The sequence below is a fragment of the Dreissena polymorpha genome, chromosome 9, assembly GCF_020536995.1.
Source record: "Dreissena polymorpha isolate Duluth1 chromosome 9, UMN_Dpol_1.0, whole genome shotgun sequence".
In the NCBI taxonomy this organism is placed as follows: Eukaryota; Metazoa; Mollusca; class Bivalvia; order Myida; family Dreissenidae; genus Dreissena; species Dreissena polymorpha.
In genome coordinates, this window is record NC_068363.1 from 88,473,530 (window position 1) to 88,491,502 (window position 17,973).

Consider the following 17,973-nt stretch of genomic DNA (forward strand, 5'->3'; position numbering starts at 1 on the left):
TGGTTTTATAGATATTATATATGGTTATTCGCGTGTAATTATAATGTATGAATTTCTTAAACAGCTACCTTATTCAAAAATTATATTATGCAAACCGTATTCGTTTTGACAATGAATTATAGATGGAGCATATGCACTTAAGAATCGCAATTGATAGTGATTCGTAAGATGCTTTTATAAGAGCACATCATACGATTCTATTGATCAAAATCTCACAGGTCAAGATCGTAGAAAGAACAATAATGTAACATTTCATACATTATTAACAATCTCGAATAAATGCGTTTAAGAAATAATATCGCTACAAAAAAACACACACACGATAACACGACCTTGATCAATGAATAATTAACATATTGGACATTAAAATACATCAAAGTACGAATTGCAAACTTTATGACAATAAGTGTGTATTTATAGCGAAGGAATGTACAAACTATGAAATTACATACGCGCTTTTCTTCGTAAGCTAAGCCAGTCGGACATGTCCTGGAAGTCAAACATAAGTTGGACGTTGTCTTCTTTCACCATTGTCTCATCATAGTTTTGATACAGACACTTTCTTAAAGATCTTCTAAAAATGCGCATCATGATTAATATTTTGATAATCCAACACAATCACATGGATTAACACTCGGTTTATTAAATGCCGCCAAGAGTAAAGACACTGGGTCAGGTTATTCGTCTTGTCAAAATATGTTCTTTTTACATAATGTGTTCATTGCAATTTACTATTCATACCCGTAGCCAGGCGGAGGGGGGGGGGGGGGATTGCGTTGGGTGCGTTTGCACCCAACATTTTTTATCAGTCACTGAGTATGGTCAATGAAAGTGAAATGACAAATAAAAATGCTTTATAACTTCAGTCTCTAAATACAAATAAAAAGTCACCAGAATGCAGAATTTTAAGTTTCATTTTCAAAATTTTCTAGGGGGAGGACCTCCAAACCGTATTCGTATTTGCAGGAGGGGGACAGTCTCTCCCGCACCTACCTTTTTCGCCACTTCGTTGCTCAAAACAATCGTTGATGGGAAAATTTGCACCCCCCTTTTCAACATCCTGGCTACGGGCCTGCTATTAAACCAGCATCATTAGTGCATGGTTGTTTCTCTCACAATTACACAAATAATGTGAACACTATTTAACGTATATAATCTGTTACCACGTGGCATAATTGTTCTAATGATCAGCCGATTAACATATTGCATGGCTTTTTCCAAAGTTCGTTTCATAATAACTGTGCAATCATTAAGGTAATAGTGCTTTAGGCTAAAACATCAAACACTGACAGCCATTTGCAGTGTGTACGTTTTTTCAATTAATCAGTATGCGTAATTCTTGTTAACGTTATTCATAGAAGTATTTGTACACCACTCTTAACAAGTATAGCCAGTGTCACAAAATGTTAATTAAAAGTATGTTTTTATTATGGACTATAGTTGCACATGGTTTAATGAAAAGGGTAACACGTGTATGTATTTTTTCCGGAACCGCTTATGAATAACAGCTTAAAATGTTATTAAAAAGTTCTGTTTAACTTATGTATTGTGGAAAACTTGCATTTTTGTTCAGGTTCTTAAACTGTTAATTTGGGTTCTATTTAAGTTCTCACTATAGCTTTCTTCTTAAACAATACAATGTTAAGCAGATAAAACAAATTCTTTCAAGTGATGAATCAATATAATCCTTGGCAATAGAAAAAAGGGTAATTCCATAATGTAATGTTAAGACGAAATATTATTTTCCCATTTTAAGTTATCCCCACAACAAGTCTGCTGTTAAGCATATGTGTTGCGCAGGTGACTTCCTTGGAGCAGTTTGTCGCACACTGTGTCAAAGACGAAAATCGAAGGAAAGTTTGATAGACAGTTTCATCAAGAAGACACAGTTTCAAGTAATTGCGCGACTATAACGGTCAAACAGCTGCTACAAGTTTTGCTACTACTACTCCTATCACTACTACAACTACTACTTCTACTACTACTTCTACTGCTACCACTACTACTACTACTTCTACTACTACTACTACTACTACTACTACTACTACTACTACTACTACTACTACTACTACTACTACTACTACTACTACTACTACTACTACTACTACTACTACTACTACTACTACTACTACTTCTACTACTACTACTACTACTACTACTACTACTACTACGACTACTACTACTACTACTACTACTACTACTACTACTACTACTACGACTACTACTACTACTACTACTACTACTACTACTACTACTACTACGACTACTACTACTACTACTACTACTACTACTACTACTACTACTACTACTACTACTACTACTACTACTACTACTACTACTACTACTACTACTACTACTACTACTACTACTACTACTAATACTACTACTACTACACTATACTACTTACTACTACTTCTACTACTACTACTACTACTACTACTACTACTACTACTACTACTACTACTACTACTACTACTACTACTACTTACTACTAAATACTACTACTCCTACTCACTTTACTTACTACTACTACTACTACTAGTCTACTACTACTAATAAGAACTTACTACTACTATACTACTACTACTACTACTACTACTACTACTACACTACTACTACTACTACTACTACTACTGACTTCTGCTACTACTACTACTACTACTAACTACACTAACTACTACTACTTACTACTACTACGTACTACTACTTTCATACTGCTTACTACTACTTACACTACTACTACTACTACTACGACTACGACTACTATACTACTACTACTACTTCTACTACATACTACTACTACTACTACCTACTACTAGCTACTAGATGTAGTCATATTCTATTAATTTAATAAGGTATAATCTATTTCGAATATTTATTAATTGACATGCTACGTATGAAAAGTTCGATGAACATATGTTCTTATATTTATTAAGATCCTTCTATTCAGATTGACACCCGCGTATATTTAAATTAAACAGGTTGAAAATAATTTTTTATCAAAACATTCCACACCATCTTCTTACCTTTCTTACGACTTCTATGTTTTGTGAACTCTCCATTGAAGAACATACTTCGCGCCAGGTTTCCAAATCAAGTTAGCCACCGGAATTAATTAAAGAAATAGGTGGTAAATAAATTCTTATCATACCAGAACACGTGCTTCTTACTACACATTTTAATCTTGCTAAAGTACACAATGGAGTAAAATGTAATAAATAAATAAAAGTTTTCTTTTTTCTCATGAATCCTTGAAAACTTCGATTTTGTTCGATATTACTCTCCGTTAAAGTTCAATCTGAAACGTTGACGTACAGTGTTGCATTTGCGAGCCTGTCGACATCAACAAAGATGTTAGATCTTATTTAAGGCAGATGATAAACAAATAAATGAGACAAAGACTTGCCTTTTGTATTCAGCGTACCGAGCCCACTCTTCCATGTGCGTTTTTTCTGCAAGATATATGGTCTCCAGCGGCAAAATCGTTGCCGAGAAACGCAGTGTGCGTACTTGCAAATCCTCGTTTAAATAGTTTATTTTTTCAAGATTACATTTCCCAATAGGACAATTGTTACGAGTAGGCAAAGTTTTTATTTCGGTCTCATAACTATAACAAGATATACGCGAAACAAAACTGCGATGAGTGTCATTCCCACCGGCGTGCCAAAACGTAAATATGTCTATTCTGCCTTTGATTATTATTATAGTAGGTAGCTGAAAAAATATTTGCATTTCTCACTAAAAGATTGACATGAGATTTGCAAAAAATAAGTCAATATTTAATAAATACATATTTTCTTTTGTGTTTCTCATAACAATATCGTTCGTTTGCCGACAGTGTTCCAATTGACATATGTAGTTGGAATCGAGACAATCTAAAGGTTTTGCTGGTGAATGAAATGTAAGAGCGTTTCAAAGGCTGCCCTCGCAAACGTCCACTCAATGAAACTCCACGCTGCGGCTCCATACCATACATGTTAACGCCAGCGATTTTTCTTCCCCAATTGGGTAAAGTACCTGTACCATGCCAATTAGGAAAAAATAGCGCGAAAAACCCTGAAATTGGGAAAATTCGCCTCGTTCCAATTGGAAATTATAGTTTTTTTTTAATTGCATGATACCAAAAGCAAAAATCTACTCAAATATGGATTTACATTCATTTTGGAGCAAAATGTTAAGTGTAAGTGCTCATTTTATTTGTTTACTTGCAGAAAATGCATTTTTGGAAAATAAATGACGGAATTTACCTTCCTTTTGGGAAATTTTCAGACAGAAATTGGGATTTTTGTTATCAATTGGGCAAGTACCTTTTACGGGTACTTTATAAAGAAGTGAACAAAATCGCTGGTTAACGCTAACCTCTGCAATCACAAATAAACTATCCACACATCTGGAATCATTTCGAGTACATATCCTTGTCTTTCTTAATTCAAACCCTTGCCATTTAATAAAACACTAGGAAATGTCCATAGTGTTTGAATTCAGAAAATGTAAACAGAAAGCAAGAAATTAAGGCCAGTAATTCTGAACGGACAATTTGAATCGCTTATCATGTGGTCAGTAATCGCGACAGGAAGTTGAATATCTAGAGCTGCTCTTGGAACCAATCCAATGACCTTATTGAGCGAAGGCTTTAGCTCAATTTGTCAATTTGCCCTTAACATTGATCATATATTCTGAAACAATGAGGGTACTTCTCAGATACTTGGTCTCTATGATTATAGGTTGTCTTTCACAAATCGTTACACAATTGCCACAAACGTCTCGTAAGTGCGTTGTTTTGTTCGTTTTTTTTCAGGGAGGCAGTCTCGTTATCATTTTAAAGATTTTGATATGATTGAGTGGCAGTACATATTCGGTAGAATATTTTGATTCAAATGTGTGTGTATTGTGTAATGGAATGTTTTTTTCTGTATAGTTCATTCAGGGGTTTTTTTTTAGAGAAAGGGGAAGACGCTGGACGCTGGGTGAAAGGGGAAAAAAGAGTGCGAAAGAGACATATTAGGGGAAAAAATAAAAACTGTTCATTTCAATGTCTATAACTCATCAAAAGAGGCTTGTCTCCGTCCTTTTTGTTCTTAAACACATTTAACACGTATTAAAGTCAAAGTCCTTAATTAAGTTGCAGGTGTAGATCTAATTATGGGAAATGTTTTCAACTACATTTCTGTACTGGGGCCGGGGGACGATGTCAATTTTGTGATTTCAATTTCATGATGAATGGGTTGACGATCTTGATCTGCTACCGTATTGGAAGGGAAAGGAGCGGCAGCTGCCGATTGTCTACTTTCACTTTCACAATGTTCGATGTTGATTACCTCAGAATCCTGCTGGGTTATAACGGTTTTCGATGATTCTTTCTTAAAAAATGCCTCGATGCGTTCAGTATCTTCCTAGTCCGAAGGTTTTATTTTGTTTGTGTAGGAACGCCAATTGTGAGACATTTTTTTCTGTTTTCACGTTTATATCTTGGCTTGCACATAGCCCGGATGAAAATTCGACTGGTTTCCGGTAATTTATTGACGAGACACCCTTCTTGCGCAAGACCGCTATCCAGTAAAATAGTCACATGATTATTACGATTAGTTGCCCAGTTTACATGACGTAATTTAAGAGCTATATTTAGAATAACTGGGATTCCCAGATGTTTTGTGTTCGTCTGGAGAGAGAGAAAGATCGTTGTACATGGTGTAAATTGGATAATTGTCGAATGCCCAAAGGATAAATAAACATTTCTTTGAGAGAAAATATTATATTTTGGTGAAAAATGATATTTTTGGTGGGGAAATTGTATTTTGAGGGGAAAAATTCTGGTAGGGGAAGACGCCGAATATCGGCATCACTTTCTTAGTAAAAAAAAACGTATTTTTGCAAATAACAATTGTACGCTCGGAGACACTAATTAATGTATACCGATAACATGTTTCTGTCCAGACTGGATGTGTGTACATGTGCGAATGCGTCTACAAAACATGGATTTCAAACTAAAAGGCTTATTTGAAAATGAGCTTCGAAATAAATATAGCAACATTCAATTTACGTTTGTCTTTTTTTCATTCAATTTTAGTGAAAGCTGATGAATGAAATGTCAAACTTATCCTGCAAATAATATTACCTTGGGTTACATATTAGTTAAATGCAATGATCCCTAGATAACCATATGGTACGGAAATCGTGTTCTTTTAATCTTTTTAAGTATCCAATTTAAAATCCAGGCGGAACTTAGTTATTCATTACCAAATGGCTAGTATCATGTGAAAATCAGTATATAGTGCATATAGTTTAATAGAAGCATTTTGTTTTTTGAATGCAGTGCATTCAGAAAAGGAATTTAAGTACATATAATGCTTCTTATTTACTAGCAATAAAGGCTGCCCAAAGGAGCACATTATCTTTAATTCACAATCTATTTTTTTCAATAAATAGGTCGGTTCACTAAATTGTCAATGTGGATTATAAAACATACTTTTACATATAAAAACTAAATATAAATTCATTCCTAAATATGACAACATATTCATATGCAAGCAAATTCGCGTCTTGAACTAGAAAATATCCATTACGTGGCCTTGCTCAGTTACTTTTAGGCTATCGGTAAAGGCCGAGTCGTGACCGGTCTATACCTGAATAAATGCAGGCGTCTTCAAATACCTTTATGAAAGTGCACGATTTTTATTATATATATTTAAAATCGTCTGCGGATTTCCAATGAATATTCATCGAGGCCAGGTTTAATAAATTGTACTGTACCGAAGATAACCACAAGGCAGCTTCAACAACCATCATGTGATGCGAACCAGGAGAGTGATTTAGTCCTTTTATAATCGTTCACCTACAATTTAAATAGATGCACATGAGCACTAGTTGAAGGCAGATCCGGATGATGAACCGCAAAGGAACAAAAAACGCATTTAAATGTTTAATAAAGCGTTATTTTACATATTACAAATGACTAATGCATCTGTCAGTTTAACACAAATGCATGTTCGCATATTTGTGATTAAAACGCTGTTTTTATCGTATACATGTATCTACTCTCATTGATTTTTATTATCATTATCGTATTTTATCTACGCTATATTTATTAACGTTTAAGTGACCTGAGAACAATCAATTTAATGAAAATACACCAATTGATGTCAGGTATGGTGACATATATATAACATAAGTAACATAAATACTCAAAATTAACGAACATTTGCAAAATATTTCGTAAAATAAACTTAACCCATACAAAATCAGTGTTCCTTATAGCAATAGCCAAAACGTCAACGCTAGATATGGTATGGTAACAGATTTAACGAGATACAAAATGTTCGTTTTAATTTTTTGTGCGTCAGTATATTCCATGTAAATTTCCCGCCACGATATCCGACATTTACGAGCGAACGCGAGACTGGCTTCGGGCAGCGTCGGAAGAACGACGTTTTCATCGCGTTCGCTCGTAAACGTTCGGATATCGTAGCCGGAAATTAACATTTAATATATTATGAAGTGTTTATTGTTTTATTGTTACGCATTAAACGTATGTTACCAGACCACATCTAGCGTATAAAGTTTGGCTTCTGTTGCAATGAATATTGATTTTTTTTGTGCGTTAATTTTATTTTTCGAAATATTGTACGACGTATTCGTTGATTTTGAGTGTTTATATGCTTTTTAACTCGTTGACAAACATCGAATCCATTTTCTGAGGAGAACCACTTCTTGTTGTATTCGACACGATAATGTGAACGCTCTAAGAGGTGATCAAACCCTTGGTAAAGTTGATATGTTGTCCGTCTAGCGACCGGGACGTCATGCGCTCGATCCCCGCTGTGGAAACATTCTTTTGAGAACACAACCAGTACTTGTGCTACCTAGGAAACGGACACGAGAGCATTTCAAGAAACTTAAGGCGGTCAATGAAATCGACGTAAAATAAAAAGGTATAAACTAAAGCCTGGTCCTTTTTGTTGCTTTTCGGTCACCATATCATGAAAAAATATGTTTTTTAAATCTTATTGTAAAAATCAAAAACAAAATAATCAATAAAAGTTTGTTTATCACTTGAACACAGAACCCAGTCGATTATGCATACATTATGAAATTCAAACCAGTAATTCATTTTAATTTTGTAAACATTATTTACATATTGGAAAAAAACAAATAAAAAATAGCAAAACTATTACACCTTCTTGCGTGAGAAAAATTTCGTTTAGCACGATTCTAATATAAACAAACATTTTCCAACTACTGCTCTGCGGTTAAGGAATGATTCAACGATTTATCATCTTGGCTACTGATACTGTCTAACACAGCGTAAATTAACTCTTAAGAGCCGACTAACACAATTACCTTTCTTGTTTTTATTAATGGAAAACATCTTTGTATATTTATTTTATCTCAAAGCGATTGCGACGGGTTAGTAGTGATTGAGTTTAATAATAAAAGTGCAACGTAAATATTCTCCAACAAATGCGATTTTAATGTTTTGCACACTATTATACTTAAATGTTTCAGGTATTTTGTCTGACTTGCCAACAGGAAAGTATACAGAAGTGCAACTATTACTAACAGCACAGCAATTGGCGAATATTGCTGCACTGTTACGAACATTATTTGCATATCGTTTATCCGCAAATGTATTTCGTTTATTCACCCATGTATATCGTTTATTCACGAATGTATATCGTTTATTCAACCGAGTTTACAGATGATACTTTTTCTTAATATAAGTGTCCAGCACAACATTTTTTCGTATTACAAAAACCGAATATGATGTCATGATCGCCTACATGCGTTCGCGTACGAATGTATATGGCAAAGTACAGACATCGTCGTGCCATGTTATAGCTGTCCATATGCGTTATGGAGACGCATTTTGTTTTATGACCTTCAGGTTGTCCAGTAGTTCTGGCTACCATAACTTTAAATGTCGCTTTTTTATGATTTTTGACTGGCGCGACTTTAAAGTTATGGACCAACCCCATTAGGTAAGTCAACCAGAAATTCCCGAAAAGTTGACAGTTAACAACGACCGGTCCAAAACAGCTTTTAAATGCAGTTATTGACCCAAATCAACCACTTGATCGGAAAGATTGACATCTTTCACATATAACTGATATATTCTTTCACAAAATACTATCTTATACATTTGAAATTTATCTTTTCTGCTCTAACATATCGAGAAAATCAGAGATGCGACGGACATTCTTGAAATGAAAATCTCCCGAGATTTCACGGTCATATGACGTTATTTCTATTTTTAGTAACATACCGTGTGCTCAAGTGTTTTCAAATTCAAAATGACATTTCCCGGTATTTTTAAATTATTCTGGCTTGTTTTGTAAACAAATTGTAGTGTAAATACAAACTCAAAGTAAATATTATTTAAAACTACCTGATTCACACTGAAATCAGTCTTAACCACCAGACGTAAGTTGTTAATCACAAATAATTGATTTCAGAAAACGAAAGTAATGTTTACAATTTCAGCAAAAATGTCAAGGTCGATCCGAAAGTATCCAAATGAAAACTCGTCACGTGACAAAGCGTTAATGGCGTCAAAATTGTGAATTTCAGACTGATGAGAGTTATTTTCATCTATTGTAAGATGCATTCGAAACATTTGAACCTTAAAATATTCTCCGATGCAGTAATTTATATTCATTCACCAATATACGAAATGTATCCAAGAAAATGAGCTTTCTTTGATTTATAGCGTGACATAAATATGTTACGACTCTGGTTGACTTTCAATACGGGGTTGGCTTCAGCGTACAGGTATGTCAATACTATATAAACTGTACGCTGAAGTTTCTTTAGCTAGTTTTCCAGTTGCCCAGCCGTTGCTCATATTAACCGGATGTCCGTTCGCTTAGGCGCAGTGATGACGTAGAGGTAGTAGCATTTCGTGGGCTTCTAATACAGAGAATGGTGACTTAAAAGTGTTCATAACCACAGTATTTCTCCTGTGCTTCTCAATAAGTCGCCTTTATTATATATGTGTGTGTTAGGAGGAAGTTTATATAAAAAATCATACTAACTTTAAGCCGCGATATGGGAAAATGGGCGAAATGCATGTGCGTTAAGGGTCGTTCCCGATTAGCCTCTGCATATTGCACAGGCTATTCAAGGACGACACGTTCCGCATGGGATTAATTTTTTAAATAAGAAACTTCTTTTTAAAGCTAAAATTCCATTATAGCGGAAAGTGTCGTTCCATATTTGACTTTGCGGACTTCTCAGGCTTTTCTGGGACGACATTGACGCAAGTGTATTAAGCCGAGTTTTTCTAGACCACGGCTCGTTTATACGTTTTTATTCAATAAGTAGACTCGGGCATTGTACAAAAGAAACGATGTTTTCATTGACAAACAGAAACAGCCCAACACAATAACTGAAGTAATATTTAAACATGAACAGGTCTAAAGAAAAATAAAATATTACTATCTTCCTTCCAGACCGCTCGCGTTGTACCAGTAGGAGCTCCTGCAATGAATCTTAAACAAACATGTCCCAGCTTCCAAGACGATCTTATTTTTTGCATCGCTCCAAGCTATCATTTCGCAATCTCTCGCACGATGGTGTCATTACATTCGTATCATAGAGCATGGAACGACAACTTTGCATGGCGACTCTGAGAGAGTGGAACAACAACTCTGCGTGGAGATCGATCATTTCGTTGTGAACTTTTACGCGTAGTGTGTTGCCGCCTTGAGGGTCGTTTAGTTGTTTGTAACCATTGAGACGTCACATGTTGCTTTTTTCTCGGAGCGACGATCATAGAAAAACATGAAAACCATTTCAAAAAATGACAAGCTGTTGTTGTTTGCATACTGTAGGCCAACACCTATTCATGCCGTTATATCTATATTATTAAGACACCCAGTTTGGCTGATATAAATTGGGTAAATCACGCTAGCAGGATTTACTGAATTCCGCGAAATCAAACCTCGTGCGTGTTTTGTCTTTTAATATCCCGTTTATGTTCTTGGAACTGTTAATATAATTCGTGTTATGCAGAACGACACAATAAAGTCATGACTGTCAAACAAATATGGAGATAAGTATATGGGGGGACAGTGGTCTAGTGGTAAGATGCTGGGCTAGGGATCGAAATGTCCCTGGTTCGAATCCCGCCCAGGCACGTGATTTTTCTGAGCAAAACAATTAATCCCACGCTTGCTCCTCTCCACCCAGGTGTATAAATGGGTACCTGTGAAGGAAATAAGTCAATGTGCCGTGGCTGCCTGGTGCGCCATATGTTAACGGACGACTTAAATCCCAGTGATCGGGGGTTGATTGTGAAGTCGGCTGAAGATGTATATCGAAGCAGACTATAAACCGCACCTTTAACCTTTTTTAATATTAAATGTTTCTTTCCGTGGAGTTTTATTTGCTTCTAAAAACTGCGAAAATAGCAACCAGACGTGCCTAATTCACCGTAAATTCACCGTACTTAAGGCTTTTTTGTAGAAGAAGACACGGTCGAGTATGTTAGGTTACAGAAGTTCGTCGAGCAGTAATTAATAGATGTGTCGCGGACGATAATGCGTTGCTTCAAAGTACATGCACATCCTCTCCGTCCCTCAAAGATCGCCTTGCCACTATACATCCGTTAAGTTTCAAATCCAAAATCATTGGAGGAGTGAAAAATGTGAAGCAAATCGCGCTCGTGTGCTTTACATCGCTAAACAATATTTCACATACCAGTTCAGTTTTAAATGGAAATAAATAGAACAAGTAAAACACAAACACGTGCAAACAGATAAGATACATGACAACCATGATACTTAATGTCGGCTTATTAATGAAATATAAGGTTTTCAGTATTTATTTTCAGATAAAACAGTGTATCCAACACAATATGTGTATTTCAAAGTTTATAAGGTCCTTCCGCGCCTTATGTGTGGAACCGACGTGTGTGTCAGCACTCCTAGATAATTCACTTACTATATTTTCGAAAGATGAGACGAATTCTGAATAATAGCTGCACTTTCCAGCTATTTTGATCTTACTGAACGATTATCATTTTCAGCGTGGGAAAGCGGACGAAGTAGTAGTAGTCATAGAAGTAGTCGTAGTAGTAGTCGTAGTAGTAGTAGTAGAAGTAGTAGTAGTAGTAGTAGTAGTAGTAGTAGTAGTAGTAGTAGTAGTAGTAGTATAGTAGTAGTAGTAGTAGTAGTAGTTAGTAGTAGTAGTATAGTATTTAGTAGTAGTAGTAGTAAGTAGTAGCAGTAGTAGTAGTAGTAGTAGTAGTAGTAGTAGTAGTAGAGTAGTAGTATTCGTAGTAGTTATAGTATTAGTAGTAGTAGTAGTAGTCGTAGTAGTAGTAGTAGTAGTAGTAGTAGTAGTCGTAGTAGTAGTAGTAGTAGTCGTAGTAGTATTCGTAGTCGTAGTCTCGTGGCCGTAAGTCGTCGTCGTAGTAGTCGTCGTCGTCGTAGTCGTAGTAGTAGTCTAGTAGTAGTAGTAGTCGTCGTAGTCGTAGTCGTAGTAGTAGTCGTAGTCGTAGTCGTCGTAGTCGTCGTCGTCGTCGTCCTAGTCTTCGCGTAGAAGTCGTAGCCGTGTAGTCTTAGTCGTCGTCGTCGTAGTAGTCGTCGTAGTAGTAGTCGTAGTAGTCGTCGTCGTCGTAGTAGTCGTAGTAGTAGTAGTAGTCGTCGTCGTGTAGTAGCCGTAGTAGTCGTAGTCGTCGTCCTAGTCGTAGTAGTAGTCGTAGTAGTAGTAGTAGTCGTCGTCGTCGTCGTCGTCGCCGTCGTAGTCGTGGTCGTCGTAGTCGTCGTCGTTGTCGTCCTAGTCGTCGTCGTAGTCGTCGCCGTCGCCGTCGTCGTCGTAGTCGTAGTCTCTTTCGCCCGTAGTCGTCGTAGTCGTAGTCGTAGTCGTCGTCGTCGTAGTCGTAGTAGTCGTCGTCGTAGTCGTCGTCGTCGTAGTCCTCGTCTTCGCCGTAGTAGTAGTCGTCCGTCGTCGCCGTCGTCTCGTAGTAGTCGTCGTAGTAGTAGTCGTAGTCGTCGTCGTAGTCGTAGTCGTCGTCGTCGTCGTAGTCTAGTAGTAGTCGTCGTCGTCTAGTCGTCGTCTTCGTCGTCGTTGTAGTAGCCTCGTACTAGTAGTCTTAGTAGTAGTCGTAGTAGTCGTCGTAGTCGTCTTAGTCGTCGTCGTAGTCGTCGTCGTCGTCGTCGTCGTCGTAGTCGTCGTAGTCGTCGTTTGTCGTCCTAGTCGTCGTCGTCGTAGTCGCCGTCGCCGTCGTCGTCGTCGTCGTCGTCTCTTAGCCCGTCGTCGTCGTCGTCGTCGTCGTCGTCGTCGTCGTCGTCGTCGTGGTAGTTGTCGTAGTCGTCGTCGTAGTCGTCGTCGCCGTCGTAGTAGTAGTAAGTAGTAGTCGTCGTCTCGTCGTCGTCGTCGTCGTCGTAGTAGTCGTCGTCGTCGTCGTAGTCGTAGTAGTAGTCGTCGTCGTCGTCGTGGTCGTCGTCGTCGTCGTCGTCGTCGTCGTCCTCGTGCCGTAGTCGTAGTCGTCGTCGTCGTCGTCGTAGTCGTCGTCGTAGTCGTCGTCGTCGTAGTCGTCGTCGTCGTAGAAGTAGTAGTAGTAGTTGTAGTTGTTGCTGTTGTTGTAGTAGAAGTTATTGTTGTTGTACTTGTAGTCGTAGCAGTAGTAGTAGTATTAGTAGTAGTAGTAGTAGAAATAGTAGTAGTAGTAGTAGTAGTAGTAATAGTAGTAGTAGTAGTAGTAGTAGTAGTAGTAGTAGTAGTAGTAGTAGTAGTAGTAGTAGTAGTAGTAGTAGAAGTAGAAGTAGTAGTAGTAGTTGTAGTTGTTGCTGTTGTTGTAGTAGAAGTTATTGTTGTTGTAGTTGTAGTCGTAGCAGTAGTAGTAGTAGTAGTAGTAGTAGAAGTCTACATCTACATTTACACAAACGAGTATTATACCCGTATTGAACAAATTATTTTACAATGGGAGGTAACTGATGGATTATGTTTGCGTCAAAAATGATTACTTCCCTTTAATTTGTACCTGAAACTTTGAACAATTCCATCCCAAAATTAGGGCGAACATGAATGAAATTAACAGTTTTTATACCGATTCGTTCATATTGGGCATGTAATTGATTAATATTTGAACGTAAATGTGTCGTTCACTAGAACGACTCAAGGCGCAATATTGCAAAAAGTTAACAATTAATGATCAAGATGCAATATTGTCATCCCCATATTCGTGAAAGACTGCAAGGTCAAAAAAGGGACCATAACTATAGCTTAAATGAAGAACCGTAACGGGAACGAAATCATTTGCAAAAAATATCTCGATCTCAATCTTATTGCAATTTGGTTATTATAAAATCACAGCAACAACACAATTTGCCTACTGATTTGACTTGAATAATTCGATCTGAATTGCCCATATTTTATTATCATATTAAATCATTTGCAACACAATTTCTCGACCTGTTTGCCATTTGATAATTATAAAATCACAACAACAACACAATTTGTTCACTGATTTGACTTGAATATTTCGATTTGAAAGGCCCATATTTGATTATATTATGATCACATGCACTTTAGGTCTAAGCGCAAGTCAGTTAGACAGTTGTTGCAAAGGTAGCAACTCGTACTGGTGAATTTAAAAAGAGTTATAGCTAATACAAATGGACATTTCTGTACGTTTATGCGCTAACTGTATGCGATTTCATCAAACATGATACATATCTCTGTAGATCGAAGTGTCAGCTTTGATGTTTCATCATGCGTACAGATACTTGACAAGTAAAACGAATTCCATGTTAACACTGACGCATCTGCAATCCGGAGTATAACAGTCACTTTGAGTGTTTAGTAAGCAGACTAGTCTGTAGTGCAAACAATGTTCGGCACATTTGAAAACGAAAATACGTTTGGCTGTTAAAATATACCATAGGGAGGCGGAAAACTACAACGGGCGAGGCATGGTATGGTATTGCGCAAGGGGGGGGGGGGGGGTTAGAGGGTTAGGGTTTGGGTTAGTGTTATGGGTCGGGTTAGGGTTTGGGTTAGCCTGAACCCATCCCTTACTCTAATCCGACCCCTAACCATAACCCTTACCCTAACCCTTTTTTGGGGTTATCACCCCTGACCATGCCTCGCCCGTTGTAGTTTTCCGCCTCCCTATACCATATGTTTGGTCTCTGTCGCAGATCAGCCTGACAGGGCTTCGTTGCATAGACGCTTACTCGTAAATAAGACCACTTCGTTAACCAAAAGCATCGGTCCTGTAAAATTCAACACATTTATTCACCCGCACGCACGGAAGATTTAATTGGAAGCCATTTCAACACGACGAAAATCGCCCTGCGTTCCAATAGATGCCCTGAGGCAGTCAACAGCCTCGGTCATGTCAACGTTCAACACAGCCCTGTCACCGGACTCGTTCAACAGGTCGAAAATCGTCTCGCGCTCAGGTGCATGCGCGTCACTCCCAGATGCTTCAAGGGTGTGTCATGAACAGAGTCCGGAATGGGCATGTCCGAAATAACGTTCAACAAGTGATTCTCTTCCATATCGAGCGTCACGTCTTCCAGCATCTCTCGGTGAGCTTGGCAACTTCGCTGCAATAAGTCCATATCAAATTATAGTTTTAATTACTTATTAATGAATCATAGGCGTAAGAGGCAAACGACGGTACTAAAAAAAGTAACAAGTAGTAACTTTTGTAAATTTTTATCATCCTTCTTTGCAGGTGTGTTTACTTGCCTACTGATGATCTTTATTAGTCCCTCACATTTTTTGTTCTTTTTCCCCGTCCCTTTTCCCCCACTATTTCTGTCCCGGTATCACTCACTGCAAACGACGTACCTTACCGTCTATATCACATTTACTTATCATCAGACTGACTGACTGACTGACTGACTGACTGACTGACTGACTGACTGACTGACTGACTGACTGACTGACTGACTGACTGACTGACTGACTGACTGACTGACTGACTGACTGACTGACTGACTGACTGACTGACTGACTGACTCACTCACACACTCACTCACTCACTCACTCACTCACTCACTCACTCACTCACTCACTCACTCACTCACTCACTCACTCACTCACTCACTCACTCACTCACTCACTCACTCACTCACTCACTCACTCACTCACTCACTCTCTCACTCACTCACTCTATCAATCAAACAATTAATCACTCACTCACTCACTCACTATATACCTGTAGTTTCAACTGATGGATGTCGTGTCTGATTGAGAGTAGTTGCCTAGCCAACCGTTCGTCTTCGCTGCGCATCTGCATCTGAAACATGGAGATTTCGGTAAATGAGCCTCATTTTATTCTTAAAAAGCTATGCTAATTATAATAATGGATAATTATTGCGGAAGTGTCAATATATATCGATTCGATGTCCCTACATCCACAGGCAGCAGTATCATAAATTTACCCCCCACCCTTCCGGACACTACCCGGTCCCCCACCCAAAAGCTTACCCTATGGGTTCCAGATTGTTAAATATACACATATTGTGTATGGTTTGACTTTTCAACAACGAATATTTACACAAATACACAGTTTGAAAACATACCCCTCGTATAGGTATTGTATATACACAAGGTATGACACGCACTATATATGCCTATTGCGGAAAGATTGTGGAACACGAGACGTGACCGTTTTCATCGAGAATACACATGTTTCCATGTGTACACACACATGTCTACATCTGCAACTGGTATCAATATTTTTTGTCAGATTATAGTGACTGTCTTGTTGACGCCGACGTCAGGAAAAACAAAATAGCTGTGTAGTAATTTAAATAGTTGGAGCGTTTGGACGAAGAACTTGGTCACACATAATTTATCTTCAGTCGCGGAAGGACCTCCTATACGCTGAAAAATGCACACATTCTTTGGCAATAACAGCTATATGTACAACTGATTATGCTGTTGTCGCAATGGATGCAGCAGAAGCAAAAACAGTCGCGACAGAAGTAGATATTGAAGTAGAAATAGTGATAGTGGTCTAAAGGTGGGAGTGTACATGAAGTAGTAGTACATGAAAGAGGAACAAAATTAGTTCGAGTATGATAAAAATTGTTGTTAGAATAATCAAAAAGAGGTTGGTTTACCAATTCTGATCGAAGCCATGCCAGAGCGTCGTCGATTCGATTTTTTCTCTCCTCCGTAAAAGAATCGTCGTCCTGGTTGTTGTTGTCCGTATCAGTGTCTTTATAGCTTTTAATTAATTTTGAAGAATCGAACTTCGGGAGTACAACGGGAACACGTGTCGAGCCTAAGTGCGCCTGTTGCCAGGCGACCGTACTTTGTCGTCTGGTCGACAATTTTAGTCGCGCGGTGGTGGCTTTAAGTTCACAGAGGTCAAAGTCATCATCGCACTTAGGTATCAAGAGGTTGTTGCCACTTTCCCGATTTGAATCGTGTTCGTCTGGTTTGGTCAAGTTCGCGTTATGGTCACACGTAACCGGTATCCCGTTTTCATTTCCGGTGAAGCCGTCTAAACTTCCGGTCTCGGATATTTCGCATACGGATTTAGTTACATCGATACCGTTCTCGTCTATCACGAACAGTGTGGGACGACGGAATTCTCGCATTTTCTCGCTGTATCTGACGTCATCGGAATTTCGTTCATATGACTTCATAAATAGTTCACATTGGAAATCTGAAAACGCATAAAACACAATTACAGTAAGTGCCACGCTCAATTAAATGAAACACTTCAATCGCGTATAATCATCTGATAAGGAAATGCGCACCAATACGCACAAGGAATAAATGTGTCGCTCGTTTTTTTTTTATCATTTCAATACACTGCCCATGATAAATTGAAATATATATTAGATAATTACTTTGCAAAATAGAGTCTTTGAAGGATTACATCACTTGGAAAATATGGTTTTATCAGCCTTATGATTGCCTAAGTAAAGTATAAACCCAACTTTGTAATTATGTTAATATAAAATACTATTTTCAGAAAAGAGATACAGAAGACGCCGCGAAGCTGAA

At 37.9% G+C, this 17,973-nt stretch overlaps 1 protein-coding gene across 4 annotated transcripts in view; it reads right to left on the reverse strand.

The window, feature by feature from the left end:
* Positions 1-13,843: 13,843 nt before the first annotated feature.
* LOC127845252 (protein FAM167A-like) overlaps positions 13,844-17,973 on the reverse strand; it is a 32,434-nt gene continuing 28,304 nt past the window's right edge. For all 4 annotated transcript variants that reach the window (XM_052376072.1, XM_052376070.1, XM_052376069.1 and 1 more), the window contains 3 exons: positions 17,079-17,629; positions 16,169-16,249; positions 13,844-15,551 (listed from right to left, as the gene is read on the reverse strand). In XM_052376072.1, coding sequence (XP_052232032.1) covers positions 15,375-15,551; positions 16,169-16,249; positions 17,079-17,609 — 789 coding nt within the window. In that variant the 5' untranslated portion in view covers positions 17,610-17,629 and the 3' untranslated portion in view covers positions 13,844-15,374. The remainder of the gene's footprint in view (positions 15,552-16,168; positions 16,250-17,078; positions 17,630-17,973) is intronic.